This window comes from Chlorocebus sabaeus, chromosome X (genome assembly GCF_047675955.1).
Source record: "Chlorocebus sabaeus isolate Y175 chromosome X, mChlSab1.0.hap1, whole genome shotgun sequence".
Lineage (NCBI taxonomy): Eukaryota > Metazoa > Chordata > Mammalia > Primates > Cercopithecidae > Chlorocebus > Chlorocebus sabaeus.
This window is the reverse complement of record NC_132933.1, coordinates 95,627,542-95,648,450: the sequence shown is the minus strand read 5'-3', so window position 1 is coordinate 95,648,450 and position 20,909 is coordinate 95,627,542. Positions and strand designations below refer to the sequence as shown.

General features: G+C 38.3%; 1 protein-coding gene across 2 annotated transcripts in view; it reads left to right on the top strand.

The window, feature by feature from the left end:
- Positions 1 to 17,014, top strand: part of FAAH2 (fatty acid amide hydrolase 2) — a 221,124-nt gene extending 204,110 nt beyond the window's left edge. For both annotated transcript variants that reach the window (XM_007991886.3, XM_007991885.3), the window contains one exon: positions 16,557 to 17,014. In XM_007991886.3, the coding sequence (XP_007990077.1) occupies positions 16,557 to 16,732 (176 nt within the window). In that variant the 3' untranslated portion in view covers positions 16,733 to 17,014. The remainder of the gene's footprint in view (positions 1 to 16,556) is intronic.
- The last annotated feature ends 3,895 nt before the right edge of the window (positions 17,015 to 20,909 follow it).

Here is a 20,909-nt window from a genome sequence, read left to right as displayed (position 1 = left end):
GAACACGCAATATTTGATTTTCTGCTTTTAAGTTAGTTCACTTAGAATAATGGCCTCCATCTCCATCAATGGCACTGCAAAAGACATGATTTCATAATTTTTTAAATGGCTGCATAGTATTCCATGGTATATATAACACATCTTCTTTATCCATTCAACCACTGGTGGACACTTGGATTGGTTCCATGACTTTGCTATTGTGAATAGTGCTGCAATGAACATACAAGTGCAGGTGTCTTTTTTATATAAAGATTTATTTTCCTTTGGGTAGATACTCAGTAGTGGGGTTGCTATGTAGAATAGTAGTTCTATTTTTATTTCTTTCCAATATCGCCATACTATCTTCCATAGAAGTTGAACAAATTTACATTTCCACCAACAGGGTACATGCATTCCATTTTCTCTGTATCCATGCCAACATGTGATGTTTTTTGACTTTTTATTAATATCCATTCTGACTGGTGTAAGGTGATATCTCAATGTAGTTTTCATTTGCGTTTCTCTGATGATTAGTGATGCTGAGAATTTTTTTATGTGTTTATTGGCTGATGGTATTTCTTCTTTTGAGAAGTGTCTGTTTATGTCATTTACCCAGTTTTTAATGAAGTTGGATGTTTTACTCTTGTTAAGCTGTTTGAGTGCTACGTAGCTTCTGGATATTCGTTTTTTGTTGGAAACATAATTTGCAAATAGTATGACCCATTCTGTAGGGGATCTGCCTACTCTGTTGATTATTTATTTTGCTATGCAGAAGCTTTATACTTTAAGTCTCATTTGTCTATTTTCGTTTTTGTTGCTGTTGCTTTTGGAATCTTCATCATAAATTACTTGCCTAGGCCAATGTCCAAAAGAATTTTTCCTAGGTTTTATTCAAGGATTTGAATAGTTTTGGGCCTGACATTTTTGTCTTTAATCCATCTTGAGTTAATTTTTCTATATGGTGAGAGATAGGGATCAAGTTTCTTTCTTTGGCATATGGCTAGCCACTGTTCCAGGTACTGTTTATTGAACAGGGCATTCTTTCTCCATTGTTTGTTTTAGTCAACTTTATCAAAGATAAGTTGGTTTTAGGTGGTATGTGGCTTTATTTCTGGGTTCTCTATTCTGTTACATTCACCTTTGTGTCAATTTTTCTTTTTATTATAGTTTAAGTTCTAGGGTACATGTGCACAACATGCAGGTTTGTTACATATGTATACATGTTCCATGTTGGTGTGCTGCACCCATCAACTCATCAGCACCCATCAACTCGTCATTTACATCAGGTGTCCATTTTTTTTAAACAGTACCATGCTGCTTTAATTACTATAACTTATAGTGTAATTGAAGTCAGACAACGTGATGCCTCCAGATTTGTTCTTTTACTTACGAGTGCTTTGGTTAATCAGTCTTTCTTTTTCATTCTATGTAAACTTCAGAATAGCTTTTTTCTAACTCTTTGAAAAATGATACTGGTAATTTCATACACATTACATTGGTTCTTTGGATTGCTTTGGTTTATATAGTCATTTAAACAATATCGATTCTTCCAATTCATGAGAATCGGCGTTTTTTGTTTTTGTTTTTGTTTTTTTTCATTTTTTTGTGGTATACATTTTTTTTCATCAATGTTTTATAGTTCTCTTTGCAGAGATCTTTCACCTCTTTGGTTAAATGTATTTCTAAGTATTTTGTTTTGTGTGTATGGCAGTTGTAAATTTGATTCAGGTCTTAATTTCATTCTCAGCTTTGTGTATAGAAGTTCTACTGATTTTTGCATATTGATTTTGTATTCTGAGACTATACGCAAGTTGTGTATTGACTCTAGGAGTCTATTGGAGGAGTCTGTGAGATTTTCTAGGTATATGATCACATCATTAGCTTTAGCTTTCTATTTTCCAATTTGGATGCCTTTTATTTCTTTCTTTTGCTGGATTGCTCTGGCTAAGACTTCCAGTAACATGTTGAATAGAAATCAAGAGTAGACATTTTTGTCTCATTCTCTCTCTTAGGGGAAATGCTTTAACCTTTTGCCCAATCAATAAGATGTTGGTTGTGCATTTCTTATAAATGACTCATTATTTTGGCGTCTGTTTCTTCGATGCCTAATTTGTTGAGGGTTTTTATCGTAAATGGGTATTGGGTTTTTTTGAATGCTTTTTACACATCTATTGAGATAATTATATCCTTGCTACCCTTACATAAATCCCAGTTGATTGTGATGAATTATCGTTTGATGTGCTGTTGAATTTTGTTTACTAGTATTTTGTTGAGGATTTTTGCATCTGTGTTCAGCAGCAATATTGGCCTGTAGTTTTTTTGTTGTTCTGGTGTTTTTGCATGGTTTTAATATCATGGAGATACTGGATTTGTACAATGATTTAGAGAGGTATTCCTCCACTTTGATTTTTTGGAATAGCCTCAGTAGGATGACACCAGATCTTTTTTGTACATCTGGCAGAACCTGACTGAATCTGCCTGTTCCTCGGCTTTTGTTTTTTGCATGATTTGTATTACTGGTTAGATTACTGATTAGATTTCTTTGTTGGAAGATTTATATTACTGATTAGACTTTTTTTTTTTTAACTTATTTGTGGTGTTCAGGTTTTCTATTTCTCTCTAGTTCAATCTTGAGAAGTTGTATGTTTCCAGGAAACGATCCATTTTCTCTAGATGTTCTAGTTTGTGTTTATAGAATTGTCCATATTAGTCCCTGATTGTCTTTTGTGTTTCTATGGCATAAGTTGTAATATCACCTTTATCATTTCCGACTGTGCTTATTTGAATCTTCTCTGTTTCTTGCTTATTTTTTGATTAGTCCAGCTAGGGGTCTGTTAGTTTTTTTTCTAATGCTTTCAAAGAACTAAATTTTCTTTCATTAATACTTTTTAGCTTTTTTTGGTCTCAATCTTATTTAGTTAACCCTGGCTTTGTTATTTCTTTTCTTCTGCTAGCTTAGGGTTTGGTTTGTTCATATTTTTATATTTCCTTAAGGTGTGACATTAGGTTGTTAATTTTAGAGCTCTCTCTCCTTTTTATATAGGAATTTAATGCTATAAACTTTCATTTTAGCACTTTTTTGCTGTGTTGTAGATGTTTTGTTATATTGTGTCTGTTTTTATACACTTCAATGGTTTTATTTCTGCCTTAATTTCATTGTTCACAAAAAAAAAATTTAAGAATAAGTTGTTTAGTTTCCATGTATTAGTGTAGTTTTGAGAGTTCTTGTTATTGCTTTCTAAATTTATTCCACTGTGGTCTGAGAAGAGACTTGATATTATTTTACCTTTTTGAATGCATTGAGACTTGCTTTCTGGCCAAGCATATGGTCAATTTTGGAGAATGTTCCATGCACAAGTGAGAAGAATGTATATTCTGGGGTTATTGGGTAAGCTATAGTGTAAATGTCTACTAGGACCATTTGATCTATAATCTAGTTAGATCTTTGTTGATTTTCTGCCTTGATTATCTGTCTAGTGATATCAGTGGGGTGTTAAAGTTCCACTATTGATGTATGACTATCAATCTATTTTCTTAGGTCTAGAAGTATATTTTTTATAAATCTGGATGCTCCAGTGTCTGTTGCACATCTATTTAAAATAATTCAATCTTCTTCTTTTATTGGAGCTGTTCTTAAATATAATTTCCTTATTTATATTTTAGTACCGTTGTTGAGCTAAAGTCTGTTTTATCTGATATTAAAGTGGTTATTCCTGCTTGCTTTTATTTTTCATTTGCATGGTGTATCTTTTTCCACCATTTTACTTTGAGTCGGATGGTGTCTTTAGCCAGTAGATGGGTCTTTTATAGACTGCAGATGGTTGGGTCTTATTTTGTGACTCTGTATCCTTTAAGTGGAGTATTTAGGTCATTTACATGCAAGATTAATATTGATATGTGAAGTTTTCTTCCTATCACAGTAGTATTAGTTATTTTGGAGTTTCCATTTTGTTATTGCTTTGTAGAATCTGTGAATTTTGTACTTACGTGTCTTTGTCTGACGGCAAGTATCTTTCATGTGTTTTCATGTTTAGAATTCATTTAAGCATTTTTTTGTATGTCCAATCTAGTGGTGATTTTTTTTTTTTTTTAATTTTACATTAACTTCTGGGATACAGGTACAGAACGTGCAGGTTTGTTACATAGGTATACATGTGCCATGGTGATTTCCTGCACCTATCAGCCCATCATTTAGGCTTTAAGCCCTGCATGCATTAGGTATTTATCCAAATGCTCTCCCTCCCCTTACCCCCTGCCCCCGACACACCTCAGTGTGTGATGTTCCCCTCCCTGTGTCCATGTGTTCTCATTGTTCAACTCCCACTTATGAGTGAGATCATGTGGTATTTGGTTTTATGTTCCTGTGTTAGTTTGCTGAGAATTATGGCTTCCAGCTTCATCCACGTTCCTGAAAAAGACAATAACTTATTCTTTTTTATGGCTGCATAGTATTCCATGGTATATATGTGCCATATTTTCTTTACCTAGTCTATTACTGATTGACATTTTGGTTAGTTCCAAGTCTTTGCTATTGTAAATAGTGCTGCAATAAACATATGAGTGCATGTGTCTTTATAGTAGAATGATTTATACTCCTTTGGGTATATATGCAGTAATGGGATTTCTGGATCAAATGGTATTTCTGGTTCTAGATCCTTGAGGAATTGCCACATTGTCTTCCACAATCATTGAACTAATTTACACTCCCACCAACAGTGTAAAAACATTTCTATTTCTCCACAGCCTCACCAGCATCTGTTGTTTCCTGGTTTGTTAATTATCACCGTTCTAACTGGCATGAGATGGTATCTCATTGTGGTTTTGATTTGCATTTCTCTAATGACCAGTGATGAGGAGCATTTTTTCATATATTTGTTGGCTGAATAAATGTCTTCTTTTGAGAAGTGTCTGTTCATATCCTTCACCCAATTTTTGATAGGATTGTTTGTTTCTTTCTTGAAAATTTGTTTAAGTTCCTTGTAGATCGTGGATACTAGACCTTTGTCAGATCGGTAGTGTGCAAAAATTTTTGCCATTTTGTAGGTTACCTGTTCACTCTGATGCTAATTTCTTTTGCTGAGAAGAAGCTCTTTAATTTGATTAGATTGCATTTGTCAACTTGGGCTTTTGTTGCAACTGCTTTTGGTGTTTTATTCATGAAGTATTTGCCTATGCCTATGTCCAGAATGGTATTGCCTAGGTTTTCTTCTGGGTTTGTATGATTTTGGTTTTACATTTAAGTCTTTAATCCATGCTGAGTTAATTTTTGTATAAAATGTAAGGTAGGGATTCAGTTTCCGTTTTCTGCATATGGCTAGCCAGTTTTTTCAGCATCATTTATTAAATAGGACATCCTTTCCCCATTGCTTGTTTTTGTCAGGTTTATCGAAGATCAGATGGTTGTAGCTGTGTGGTGTTATTTCTGAGGTCTCTGTTCTGTTCCATTGATCTATATATCTGTTTTGGTACCAGTACCATGCTCTTTTGGTTACTGTACCCTTGTAGTATAGTTTGAAGTCAGGTAGTATGATTCCTCCAGCTTTGTTCTTTTTGCTTAGGATTGCCTTGGCTGTATGGGCTCTTTTCTGGTTCCATATTAAATTTAAAGTAGTTATTTATAATTCTGTGAAGAAAATCAATGATAGCTTGATGGGAATAGCATTGAATTTATAAATTACTTCGGGCAATATGGACATTTTCACGATATTGTTCCTATCCATGAGCTTGAATTAGTTTTCCGTTTGTTTATGTCCTTTCTTATTTCCTTGAGCAGTGGTTTGTAGTTCTCCTTGAAGAGGTCTTTCATGTCTAGTGTAAGTTGTATTCTTAGGTATTTTATTCTCTTTGCAGCAATTGTGAATGGGAGCTTAATCATGATTTGGCTCTCTGCTCATCTATTGTTTGTGTATAGGAATATTTGTGATTTTTGTACATTGATTTTGTATCCTGAGACTTTGCTGAAGTTGCTTATCAGCAACTTATGGAGTTTTTGAGCTGAGACAATTGGTTTTCTAAATATACAATAACATCATCTGCAAATAGAGACAATTTGACTTCCTCTCTTTCTGTTTGAATACCCTTCATTTATTTTTCTTGCCTGATTTCCCTGGCCAGAACTTCCAATACTGTGTTGAATAGGAGTGGTGAGAGAGGGCATCCTTATCTTCTTCTGGGTTTCAAAGGGAATGCTTCCAGCTTTTACCCATTCAGTATGATATTGGCTATAAGTTTGTCATAAATAGCTCTTACTATTTTGAGATGTGTTCCATCAATACCTAGCTTATTGAGAGCTTTTAGCATGAAGGGTGTTGAATTTTATCAAAGGCCCTTTCTGCACCTTTTGAGATAATCATGTGGTTTGGGTCACTGGTTCTGTTTATCTGATGGATTATGTTTATTGATTTTCGTATGTTGAACCAGCCTTGCATCCCAGGGATTAAGAAGACCTGATCATGGTTGACAAGCTTTTTGATGTGCTTTGCCAGTATTTTATTGAGGATTTTCACATTGATGTTCATCAGAGATGTTAGCCTGAAATTTTCCTTTTTTGTTGTATCTCTGCCAGGTTTTGGTATCAGGAAGATGCTGGCCTCGTAAGATGTGTTAAGGAGGAGTCCCTCTTATTCTATTTTTTGGAATAGTTTCAGAAGGAATGGTACCAGCTCCTCTTTGTACATCTGGTAGAATTTGACTGTGAATCTGTCTGGTCCTGGGCTTTTGTTGTTGTTTGGCTTTTTTTAAATTACTGCCTCAATTTCAGAATTTGTTACTGGTCTATTCAGGGATTTGAGTTCTTCCTTGTTCAGTCTTGAGAAGGTGTAAGTGTCCAGGAATTTAATCCATTTCTTCTATGTTTTCTAGTTTATTTGTGTAGTGGTGTTTATAGTATTCTCTGATGGTAATTTGTTTTTCTGTGGAATCAGTGGTGATGAACCCTTTATCATTTTTTATTGTGTCTATTTGTTTCTTCTCCTTTTTTCTTTATTAGTCTGTATAGTGATCTATTTATTTTGTTAATCTTTTAAAAAAATCCAGCTCCTGGAGTCATTGATTTTTTTGAAGGGTTTTTCTTGTCTCGATCTCTTTCAGTTCTGCTCTGATCTTAGTTATTTCTTATCTTATCTTCTGTTAGCTTCTGAATTTGTTTGCTCCTGCTTCTCTAGTTCTTTTAATTGTGATGGTAGGGTGTCAATTTTAGATCTTTCATGCTTTCACATGTGGGCATTTAGTGCTATTAATTTTCCTCAAACACTGGTTTAACTGTGTCTTGGAGATTTCGGTAGGTTGTGTCTTTGTTCTCATTGGTTTCAATAAACTTACTTATTTCTTTAATTTCGTTATTTACCCAGTAGTCATTCAGGAGCAGATTGTGCAGTTTTCATGTAGTTGTGTGGTTTTTAGTGAGTTTCTTAATCCTGAGTTCTAATTTGATTTCACTGTGGTCTCAGAGACTAATTGTTTTCTAACTTTTGCATTTGCTGAGGAGTGTTTAACTTTCAATTATGTGGTCGATTTTAGAATAAGTACTATGTGGTGCTGAGAAGAATGTATATTCTGTTGATTTGTGGTGGAGAGATCTTCAGATGTCTATTAGGTCTGCTTGGTCCAGAACTGAGTTCAAATCCTGAAAATCCTTGTTAATTTTCTGTCTCATTGATCTGTCTAATATAGAGAGTGGGGTGTTAAAATCTCCCACTATTATTGTGTGGGAGTGTACATCTCTTGTAGGCTTCTAAGATCTTGTTTTATGAATCTGGGTGCTCCTGTTTTGGGTGCATATATATTTAGGATAGTTAGCTCTTCTTGTTGCATTGATCCCTTTACCATTATGTAATGCCCTTTGCCTTTTTTGATCATTGTTGGTTTAATGTCTGTTTTATCAAAGAATAGGATTGCAACCTCTGCTTTCTTTTGCTTTACATTTGCTTGGTAAATCTTTCTCCATCCCTTTATTTTGAGCCTATGTGTGTCTTTGCATATGAGATGGATCTCCTGAATACAGCACACTGATGGGTCTTGACTCTTTATCCAATTTGCCAGTCTGTGTCTTTTAATTGGGGCATTTAGCCCATTTACATTTAAGGTTAATATTGTTATGTGTGAAATTGATCCTGTCATTATGATGCTAGCTGGTTATTTTTCCCATTAGTTGATGCAGTTTCTTCATAGTTTTGATGGTCTTTACAATTTGGTATGTTTTTGCAGTGGCTGATACCGGTTTATCCTTTCCATATTTAGTGCCTCCTTCAGGAGCTCTTTTAAGGCAGCTTTAGTGGTAACAAAATTCTTCAGTATCTGTTTGTCTTTGAAGGATTTTATTTCTCCTTCTCTTATGAAGCTTAGTTTGTTTGGATGTGAAATTCTGGTTTGAAAACCATTTTCTTTAAGAAAGTTGAATGTTTGTCTCCACTCTCTTCAGGCTTATAGGGTTTCTGCAGATTAATCCATTGCTGGTCTGTTGGGCTTCCCTTTGTAGGTAACTTGACCTTTCTCTTTGGCTGCTCTTAACATTTTTGCCTTCATTTCAACCTTGGAGAATCTGATGATTAGGTGTCTTGGGATTGCTCTTCTTGAGGAGTATCTTAATGGTGTTTTCTGTATTTCCTGAATTTGAATGTTGGCCTGTTTTGCTAGGTTCGGGAAGTTTTCCTTGATTATATCCTGAAGTGTGTTGTCTAACTTGGTTCCATTCTCCCCATCACCTTCAGGGACCCCAGTCAGTCATGGGTTTGTTCTTTTCACTTTGTCCCATATTTCTTGGAGGCTTTGTTTTTTCCTTTTCACTTATTTTTTTCTAGTCTTGTAATCTTGCCTTATTTCAGTAAGGTGATTTTAAATCTGATATCCTTTCTTCCACTTGATCTATTCAACTGTTGATACTTGTGTATGCTTCACAAAGTTCTCATGCTGTGTTTTTCAGCTCCATCATGTCATTTATATTCCTCTCTAAACTGGATATTTTAGTGAGCATTTACTGTAACCTTTTATCAAGGTTTTTAGCTTCCTTGCCTTGGGTTAGAACATGCTCATTTAGGTCAGAGGAGTTTGTTATTACCCACATTCTGAAGTCCATTTCTGTCAATTTGTCAATCTCATTCTCTATACAGTTTTGTGCCCTTGCTGGAGAGGAGTTGCAATCATTTGGAGGAGAAGAGACATTCTGGTTTTTGGAATTTTCAGCACTTTTGTGCTGTTTTTTCCCTCATCTTTATGTATTTATCTACCTTTGATTTTTGAGGCTGATAACCTTGGATATGGTTTTTGTGTGGAGTTCCTTTATGTTGATGTTGTTGGTTTCTGTTTATTAGTTTTTCTTCTAACAGTCAGGCATCTCTTCTGCAGGTTTCCTGCAGTTGCCAGAGGTCCAATCCAGACCCGGTTCTCCTGGGTATCACCAGTGGAGGCTGTAGAACAGCAAAGTTTGCTGCCTGCTCCTGGAAGCTTTGTCCCAGAGGGCCACCAGCTTGATGCCAGCTAGAGCTCTCTCATATGAAGTGTCATTCGACCCCTGTTGGGAGGGCTCTCCCAGTAGGACGTACAAGGTCAGGGACCTAGTTGAGGTGGCATTTGGTCCCTTGGCAGAGTTGGTGCACTGTACTGGGAGAATCCCTCTTGTCAGGATTAGTTGTTCTCTTGACAGCCAGCAGGCAGGAATGATGAAATCCGCTGAAGCTGCTCCCACAGCTACCCCTTCCCCTAGATGCTCTGTCCCAGGAAGATGGTGGTTTTGTCTGTAAGCACCCAACTGGGGCTTTTACCTGTCCTTCAGGGATGCCCTACCCAGTGAGGAGGAATCTAGGGATGCAGTCTGGCCACAGCCACTTTGCTGTGCCCAGCCCAGACCTCCCAGCCTCCTCAATGCTTTCAGGGGAAAACTGCCTACCAAATCCTCAGTAATGGTAAACGCCCCTCCCCCCACCAAGCTCAATTGTCCCAGGTCAACTTCAGACTGTTGTGCTGGCTGCATGAGTTTCAAGCCAGTGGTTCTTAGCTTGCTGGGCTCCCTGGCAGTGTGACCTGCTGAGCAATACCACTTGGCTCCCTGACTTCAGCCCCTTTTCCAGGAGAGTGAACAGTTGTGTCTCACTGGGGTTCCAGGTGCCACTGGGGTTCCAGGCACCACTGGGGTATGGAAAAAATACTCCTGCAGCTATCTCAGCGCCCAAACAGTTACCCAGTTTTGTGTTGAAACTCAGGGCCCTGGTGGTGTAGGCACGCAACGGAATCTTCTGATCTGCAGATTGTGAAAACCATGGTAAAAGCATAGTAACCCAGCTGGGTAGCACAGTCCCTCACAGCTTCCCTTTGCTGGGAGAGGGTGGTCCCCCAAATTCTTGTACGTCCTGGGTGAGGCAATGCCCCACCCTGCTTCTGCTCACCCTCCTGTGGTTTTGACCCACTGCCTAACCAGTCCCAGTGAGATGAACTGGGTATCTCACTTGAAAATTCAGAAATCATCCGCCTTCTGCATTGGTGTCACTGGGAGCTGCAGACCAGCTTTGCTTATATTCAGCCATCTTGGCTTCATTTCCTTGATTGTTGTTGTTGTTGTTGTTTGTTTGTTTTTTGCTTCTCTGGGAAATATTTTATTTCTCCTTCATTTATGAAGCTTAGTTTGGCAGGATATAAACTTTTTGGTTGGCAGGTTTTTACTATTTAAAGGAGTTAAAATAGCCCCCAGTCTATTCTGAGTTTTGGGAGTTTTGCAGAGAAGTCCACTGTTAGTCTGATTGGTTTTCTTTTATAGGTGCTTTGATCCTTTTCTCTACCTATCTTTAATGCTTTCTTCTTAATTATTGACTTTAGATAGTGTGATCACTATATACCTTCATAATGTTTATTTTAAATAATATCTCACAGGTGTTCTCTGAGTTTCTTCTATATGGATATCTTTCTAGCAAGATTAGCAAAATGTTCCTGAATTATTTCCTCACATATGTTTTCAAGGTTATGTTTTCTTCCTCTCTCTTAGAAATGCCAATATGTTATAGATTTTTTTTGCTTTACATAATCCCATATTTCACAAAGGCTTTGTTCCATTTTTAAAATTGTTTTTTCTTTATTTTTGTGTGACCAGTTTAGTTTGAGAGACTGATCTTCAGTCTCTGAAATTCTTTCTTCTACTTGGTCTAGTCTATTATTAAAGTGTTCAACTGTATTTTGAAATTCTTTAAGTGAATTTTTTCATTTCCAGAAGTCCTGTTTGATTTTTTAAAAATATATTTATCTCTTCCTTCATATTCTGAATTGCCCTCATAGTTTCTTTTTGGTTGGTTTTCAATCTTGTCTTGGATCTTGTGGAGCATCTTGACAATCCACAGTTTGAATTCTTTATCTGTCATTTCTGAGTTTCCATTTTGGTTAGGGTCCATTGCTAGAAAGCTAGTTTGACTCTTGTTGGTATCACAACATTCAGCTTTTTCATGGTGCCAGATTTCTTATGCTGAGTTCTTCTCATCTTGAGGTATTGTCACTTACTTTTGAAATTTATTTTTGTTCAGATGGTATTTGTTTTTGTGACAGAATTTTGCTCTTGTTGCCCAAGCCAAAGTGCAATGGCATGCAATCAATCTCAGCTCACCGCAAACTCCACCTCCCCAGTTCAAGCGATTCTCCTGCCTCAGCCTCCCAAGTAGCTGGGATTACAGACATGGGCATGTGCCACCACACCCATCAAATTTTGTATTTTTAGTAGAGATGGGGTTTCTCCATGTTGGTCAGGCTGGTCTTGAACTCCTGACTTCAGGTGATCCACCCGACTCGGCCTCCCAAAGTGCTGGGATTACAGGCTTGAGCCACTGTGCCTGGCCACTGGCAACTTTTTTATTGGGCTATGCAGTTTGACCTGCTGGCCAGGGGATAGCACTTAAGGGTAAGATGCAGATGTGGCACAAGCAGATGGGTATTTGATCTTTATTTACTGTGAGGGGATCTCTGTTGTTTCAGGTAATGAGCTAGATAGTGGGGTTCCCAATGCCCTGAGCTTCCTTCTTGACTGTGGCTTGTGGTGACACACCTGATCTGATTTGGACCCTTTGGCTTGCCCACAAATACTCTAATGATGAGCACAGGCACCAGTCTTGATAAGGGTGACTGGGGGAACTCCTGGTACATACACTTAGGCCTCTGCTGGAAGTGAGGGGGTTGCACTGCCTCCATGTCCTAAATAGGCAGGAATACAATCTGTTCCCTTTTCACACCCTTGTCATAGGGCTCATCATGTACACTTCAGACACACGTTGTTATCTGTCCAGGCCACAGTGTGTCTGAGAGCCAAGGGAGATGCCTCTCTTGCAACTTTCCATGGGGGTGTTTTTGAGGCAGAATATCTTTACTCACTCAACCCAAATACAGACAGCTTTATGGCTCACCTGTTCTTTGACATATTAATGTTGCTGCTTCATGTAAGGGAGAGGTCTGCTTTTCAGCCCATGTAGTGGGTGTCATTTGTGGTGGTGTGAGCTGGTTAGGTTAGTCTGACCTCAGGTGCCAGGAGGACTGGGTAAGTACTAGCTGTGTTAGACTGGGGTAGGTAGCTCCCCAGTCCCCAGGCCCTTAGATGGTCCATTGGATGACATTTACGAGTCCTGAAGGAGCTGGACCTGGGTTGAGCCAGCCCAGAGTTCAGTGCTGTCTGTGTAATGGGGAGAGTTGGGTTGGTCCCTGGGTCACTGGCTGAACTCTCAGGCAGGTCAGGCAGACCAGTCAAGTGGTGGGAACCTGAGGGTGGAAACTGGCCTGTGGTTATTGGGCTCTCCAAGGGGCTCTGGGCTGCAGCTGAAATATTCAGTTGGGGGCAGGCCAGCCACGCTGTGGACCTTTCACTGCGTAGGGCAGGTCCCCGAAGTTGGAAAAATGGAAACTGGAAACTGTGAGGCACGTGGTACAGTCACACTTTCCTTCTACAGATGTAGTGTTGGATTTTGTTGTGGGAGGCAAGCACAGGTAGGTGCCAGGCCTCCCTACTCTCTCCCTGGCCCAGAGGTGGCAGGGGCAAAGTTAGTGGCAGTTGTGGCTGCAAAATGGTTGGTTGCAACCTCTAGGATTTGGGCTGTCAAAGAAATGCCAAGCCATGGCCACAGTGTTCAAGCAGGGGCAGGGAAAGGTGCACTGGTGACCTGGAGCCTACAAGCCCCATTTGGTGGGAAGCAGTAAAAGTAGGGAGTTGTGTGGCATGCAGTATACCTGTTGCTCCTTTGTACTTCAGCTGTGGTATCTGTGCTAAAGGCTGCAGAAGTGCCTAGCTTTCCCATTTCCTCCCTAGCCCAGGGGAAGGAGGGATGGCATAACTTCTGTTACTTAAACATTGGTTATTTTGATAGTGTCCCATAATTCTCAGACCTTCTTCATTATTTTTTCTTATACTTTCTTTAACTACCTTACCTTTCCTTATATACTTTTACTTATAACGTTCCTTAACTACTTCTGAATTCATTCTCAGTCATTTCATAGATCTCTGTTCATTCAGGGTCCATAGAGGTTTATTAGTTTATTTTTGTGATTTTTAGAAATTATTTGTAATTTTTGTGTCCTTGTTTTGGTGCCTATGCATTTGGGTACCTGGCCACCTCTTTCAGCCTTTGTAGGTGTTCTTTGGCAATGATAATCTTTCAGTATTTATTCTAACCTGGGATTTTAGGTGGACCAACTGATAGCAACCCTGGACAGCTGACCTTGCTCTTGGGTTCTCTAGTTGGGGTGAGCTGCTGCCTGTAGTTTGAGGTTGAGTGGAATGGTGAGCTGTGCTTTGTAGTCTGATGAGACAAGTAGCTGGGTTTTAATTTGGCAGTGCTGATGGCTGTCCTTTGCAATCACCTCTGATCAGATTGCATTGCATGCTGCGTTCCCCAGCAAAACAGTACTGCTGTTTGGAATCTGTAGTCAGTCAGGGCCATGTGCTCATGCTCTTAGACTCGAGGAGGTCTCTAGGGTTACTGTTCAGCCACCTGGGACAAGCCAGGTTAGGTACTTCCTTTACAGGTATTCATGGATCAGCACTTGCCTTCTGGCCTGAGGAAGCCTTAAAGAGAACATTAAGCGTTAGTGGGATTGTCATACAGACAGTGGGGTTGGGTGGGGCCAGATGCTCTATTCCATGGATAATTACTGACCTACAGTTGCCTCCAAGCCTGGAAAAGGCTCAAGAAGAGAAGTGACATTACATAAGGAAGCTGGCTAGGGACTTCAGCTATGCAAACCCATGGACTATGGTTCCTGCAGAGCCATAGTTGGCTGCTTTCTATCATTTAGCACCTTCATTGACAAAAGTGAAGAGCTACTGCCAAAATCCATGTGCTCATCATTGTGAGCCCCACCCCTTTTCTTCATTTCTAACTAACCTCAGGTGCCCTAGCCCTGCTGGTATTCCCAATGTTTGTCATGGAGAGACAGGAGTGAGCTTCCTGTAAAGCACCTCACAACAATTAGGAAGCTGGATATATGTTTACAACTCTCTTTTCCCCTGCAGAAACATGAGCCCAGGGGAATCTTCTGTGGCACCCTTACAGTTTGAGAGAGGGTGATGATATGAAGTGAAACCATTCCTCTTACCCTTTGAATGCAGCCGTTATCTGTTCTGTGGCTGGAGGGGCTATCTCCCAAATTCAGGGATATTCATGAAAGTATTCTTATCTGCGAATAGTTGGTAGTTGGATTTCTGTGAGGGGGACTGGAACTGGAGAACTCCTAGTTTGTTATCTTGCTGACATCACTCTTTTTACTTTCCTCTCAATTTACTTTTAATAAAGTAAAAAGTATTGAAACTTTTATTAAAAGGTTTCAGTACAGTTCAGTGAAAAATTAATAGTCTTTTCATCAAATGGTTCTAGGACAACTGGGTATCTACATGCAAAAGAATAAAGTTGGAGCCTTGCCGCACACACAACGTATACAAAAACTAATGTAAAATAAATAAGAGACCTAAATGTAAAAGCTAAAACTCTAATATTGTTATAAGAAAACATGAGTACATCTTCATGACCTTGAGATAAAAGGCTTCCTAGAAACAGCTTCAAAAGCACAGGCAACAAAAGAAAACACGATAAATTAGAATTTGCCAAAATTTTTTTTTAAAAAAAGCTATTTCAATAGCTTCAATAATAAAATAAAAGACACTGACCAGGGGGAAATATTTGCAAATTATATAACGACTGGGGATTTATATTCTAAACATAGGAAAAACTCTTACAACTCAATAATAAGACAATAACCCAACTTAAAATGCACAATGGATTTCAATAGACATTTTCCTAAAGAAAACATACTAATTGCCCATAAATGCATGAGAGAATGTTCAATGTAATTGCTCATTAGGGAAATGCATATTAAAACCACAAGGAGTTATCAATGCACATTCACTAAAATAGTCATAAACAAAAAGGATAAGGGTTAATGAGCATGTGGAGTAACTGGAACCCTCATACATTTCTGGTAAGGCTATTGTTAAATTTGTGCAGACTCTTTGGAAAACAGTTTGGCGTTTTCTTAAAATGTTAAATGTAAATTTGTCATAAGACTCCACTATTTCATTCACCTATATATGTATATATATGCTCAAGAAATGACAACAAATATTCATACAAAGACTTGTAAACAAATGTGTAATTATATTGCTGATTTTTGCAGCATAATTAGTAATAGCCAAAAGTGTTAGTCCAACTGTCCAGTAACTGGTGAATAGATAATCAAAATTTGGTATATTTATTCAATGGAATAGTCTTTGTCCATAAAAGAATCATTTATATAAGCCTTGAAAACATTGTGCAGAATGGAAGAGATCAGACACAAAATGTTACATATTATATAATGCAATTTCTAGAAAGTGTTCAGAATAGGAAATCTATATAGATAAAAGTTAAATTACTGGATACTAGGGATTGGGGGAATAGAGAAATGGAGAGTAATTGCTGATTGGTATGGAGTTTTTGGAGTGAATGATAAAAATGTCCTCTAACTAGATTGTGGTGATGCTTGCACAATTCTGTAAATTTATTAGCAATCATTAAACTGTACATTTGAAATGCGGAATCTTATTTTATATAAATTATGCCACAATAAAGTTTTATAACAGCATGAATGAGTTAATAATGACAAATCACAACTCTAGATTAGTGTGAAATGATATTACAAAATGTTTATAACTTAAAAGGAAATCCATATATTTAAGAATATATTATTCTACTTTATAATTTACTCTGACTTTTCTGAAAGTGCTATGGAAAACAAGTTAGAATAACATCATGGGAAATAACTTTAGGCTATTATTGACACTTTCTGCGTTCAGATCTCAATTACAGCTTTTGCTAGCCAAGTGATCATGGATGTGTTATCTAACTTCTCTATTCTTCAGTTATTTCATCAGAAAAATAGTGATAATTAATAGCTTCTATATCATTAGCTTGTTGTGATGTCAAATATTTAACACAGGTAAAGTTCCTAAATATTATTAAGTCCTAAGTAGATAGTAAATTGTAATTATATGTTTTCACCTATTGTCTTCATTATTGACAAAATAAATGAAGAAATATGTTTTCAGGAACAGGTCTTGATTTCTCACTTCTTTTGTTTGTTTTCTTTAGGTGTCTTCAATGCCCTGGGTTTACCTGTGACCCAATGCCCACTGGGGCTGAATGTCAAAGGACTTCCTCTAGGCATCCAGGTGGTGGCTGGACCCTTTAATGATCATCTGACCCTGGCTGTGGCCCAGTACTTGGAGAAAACTTTTGGGGGCTGGGTCTGTCCAGGAAACTTTTAGGAGGACCTTCTGCAAGGTTAATGTGTGTGTGTGTGTGTGTGTGTGTGTGTGTGTGTGTGGTGGTGGTGGTGTTTCTGTTAATTGGGTGAAATCAAGCACCAGCAGGCAAGCAGAAAAACAACTGGGGAATTTATTGACTCATTTACTTATTCTTTCTACTTTTATTTCCTTCTCTAACTTTTGATCTTACTAAAATGGTAATATTTGCTTCTTGCCTTTATGTTACTGGAAAATTAGGACATGTAAATGGACAAGTGCAATAAAGTTTCCTAAATGCTGGAATCATGTCTGCTTTGGGTACAGCAGGGAAATTAAAGAAGGGAATGTCCAGTGCTAAGGAGGGGATCTTAAGAAACTTTAGAGAAGAGATGATGCTGAAACCGACAAATGGAGAGTTACGTGTTATCCAGGCAAGCCATCAAGTAAGGGAATTCCAGTTAGAAGAAGCTACAGTGAAGAAGGCAAGGACATGCTGCTGTGAGTTAGTATGGCTGGCAGGGAACTGGAGGGAGGTATATAAGTAATGAGACTATGGTAAGGAAAGCTCTTCCAATATCCCCCAAAAAAGTTTTATAATTTTGTTCGCTAAGCAATCCTAGAAGCAACAGGTCCTTGAACAACATTATACACACACACACACACACACACACACACACACACATATAAAATGTCATTATATCTAAAGTCATATATATAATGGATTTAGAAAGTCATTGTTTTGCAACCATTAAAATAATAATTCATACATAACTCATCAATGGATCCTAAAACCACTGGACAAAAGTTTGACAGAAAGAATATTTGTAGTCTCAAAATATCTTTTCACCTACCACTTATTAATTTCAAGAGTGGGGAATATTACCTGTAGAGTGCAGATATATGGTAGACACCATCATAATCAAATAGCCAACATTAATCTGAACAACAAATCTGTGATGTCCCTGACAAAAATGAATCACCTGAATCTAATTATAAGAAATTATCAGACAAAACCAAATTTATAAACATCTTACACAATTAAGGGCCTGTATTATTAAAAAATGTCAAAGAATTAATGCCAGTGACAGGCTAAGGAACTGCTCCAGATTAAAGGTGAATAAAGACCCATGATAACTAAATTCAATGTGTGATCTCAAATTGGAAAGGTACTGGTACCAAAACAGAGATATAGACCAATGGAACAGAACAGAGTCCTCAGAAATAATACCACACATCTACAGCCATCTGATCTTTGACAAACCTGAGAGAAACAAGAAATGGGGAAAGGATTCCCTATTTAATAAATGGTGCTGGGAAAATTGGCTAACCATAAGTAGAAAGCTGAAACTGGATCCTTTCCTTACTCCTTATACGAAAATTAATTCAAGATGGATTAGAGACTTAAATGTTAGACCTAATACCATAAAAACCCTAGAGGAAAACCTAGGTAGTACCATTCAGGACATAGGCATGGGCAAAGACTTCATGTCTAAAACACCAAAAGAAACGGCAGCAAAAGCCAAAATTGACAAATGGGATCTCATTAAACTAAAGAGCTTCTGCACAGCAAAAGAAACTACCATCAGAGTGAACAGGCAACCTACAGAATGGGGGAAAATTTTTGCAATCTACTCATCTGATAAAGGGCTAATATCCAGAACCTACAAAGAACTCAAACAAATTTACAAGAAAAAAACAAACAACCCCATCAAAAAGTGGGCAAAGGATATGAACAGACAGTTCTCAAAAGAAGACATTCATACAGCCAACAGACACATGAAAAAATGCTCATCATCACTGGCCATCAGAGAAATGCAAATCAAAACCACAATGAGATACCATCTCACACCAGTTAGAATGGCAATCATTAAAAAGTCAGGAAACAACAGGTGCTGGAGAGGATGTGGAGAACTAGGAACACTTTTCACTGTTGGTGGGATTGTAAACTAGTTCAACCATTATGGAAAACAGTATGGCGATTCCTCAAGGATCTAGAACTAGATGTACCATATGACCCAGCCATCCAAAGGATTCTAAATCATGCTGCTATAAAGACACATGCACACGTATGTTTATTGCGGTACTGTTCACAATAGCAAAGACTTGGAATCAACCCAAATGTCCATCAGTGACAGACTGGATTAACAAAATGTGGCACATATCCACCATGGAATACTATGCAGCCATAAAAAAGGATGAGTTTGTGTCCTTTGTAGGGACATGGATGCAGCTGGAAACCATCATTCTTAGCAAACTATCACAAGAACAGAAAACCAAACACCGCATGTTCTCACTCATAGGTGGGAACTGAACAATGAGATCACTTGGACTCGGGAAGGGGAACATCACACACTGGGGCCTATCATGGGGAGGAGGGAGGGGGGAAGGATTGCATTGGGAGTTATACCTGATGTAAATGACGAGTTGATGGGTGCTGATGAGTTGATGGGTGCAGCACAGCAACATGGCACAAGTATACATATGTAACAAACCTGCACGTTATGCACATGTACCCTAGAACTTAAAGTATAATAATAATAATAATAATAATAAGATAATGTTAAGACAATTGGACAAATATAAATGTAAGATATTTTGTAGATAATGTACTGTGGCAATTTCAAATTTCATTTTCTATTTATTTATTTTTATACTTTTCATGTGCAGAACGTACAGGTTTGTCACATAGGTATACATGTGCCATGGTGGTTTGCTGAACCTATCAACCCATCATCTACATTAGGTATTTCTCTAAAGCTATCCCTCCCTCCACTCCCTGACAGGTCCCAGTGTGTGACGTTCCTCTCCCTGTGTCCATGTGTTCTCATTGTTCAACTCCGACTTGTGAGTGAGAACATGCAGTATTGGGTTTTCTGTTCTTGTGTTAATTTGCTGAGAATGATGGTTTCCAGCTTCATCTATGTCCCTGCAAAGGGCATGAACTCATCCTTTTTTATGGCTGCATAGTATTCCATAGTGTATATGTGCCACATTTTCTTTATCCAGTCTATCACTGATGGGCATTTGGGTTGGTTCCAGGTCTTTGCTATTGTGAACAGTGCTACAATAAACATACATGTGCATGTGTCTTTATAGTAGAATGATTTATAATCCTTTGGGTATATACCCAGTAGTGGGATTGCTGGGTCAATTGGTATTTCTGGTTCTAGATCCTTGAGGAATCACCACACTGTCTTCCACAATGGTTCAACTAATTTCCACTCCCACCAACAGTATAAAGACATTCCTAGTTCTCCACATCTTCTCCAGCATCTGTTGTTTCCTGACTTTTTAATGATCACCATTCTAACTGGCATGAGATGGTATCTCATTGTGGTTTTGATTTGCATTTCTCTAATGACCAGTGGTGATGAGATTTTTTTCATGTTTGTTGGTTGCATAAATGTCTTCTTTTGAGAAGTGTCTGTTCATAGCCTTAGCCCACTTTTTGATGGGAATTTTTTTTCTTGTAAATTTGTTTAAGTTTTTTGTAAATTCAGCTATTAGCCCTTTATCATATGGATAGATCGCAAAAATTTTCTCCCATTCTGTAGGTTGCTGGTTCACTCTGATGATAGTTTCTTTTGCTTTGCAGAAACAGAGCACCTGGGGGAAGGGGCGACTGTGGGTGCAGCTTCAGCAGACTTAAACATTCCTGCCTGCTGGCTCTGAAGAAAGCTGCAGATCTCCCAGCACAGCACTTGAGCTCCGCTAAGGGGCAGACTGCCTGCTCAAGTGGGTTTCTGAACCCCATGCCTCCTGACTGGGAGACACCTCCCAGCAGGGGTCAACAGATACCTCATACAGGAGAGCTTTGGCTGGCATCTGGCAGGTGCCCCTTGGGGATGAACCTTGCAGAGGAAGGAACAGGCAGCAATCTTTGCTGTTCTGCAGCCTCCGCTGGTGATACAAAGGCAAACAGGGTCTGGAGTGGACCTCCAGCAAACCCCAGCATACCTGCAGTAGAGGAGCCTGACTGTTTTTGCATCTTTGTTTGTTAGAAAGGTGACCTGTAGTTTCCTTTTTTTTGCTTCTTTGTCTGGTTTTGATATTGTAGTAACCTCAGCATCATAGAATGAGTTAGGAAGAATCCATCCTCCTCAATTTTTTGGAAAAGTGTGGTGTTAGTTCTTTAAAAGTTTGGAAGAACTTGGCAGTGAAGCTGACTATTCCTAGAGTTTTCTATGTGGGGAGGCAT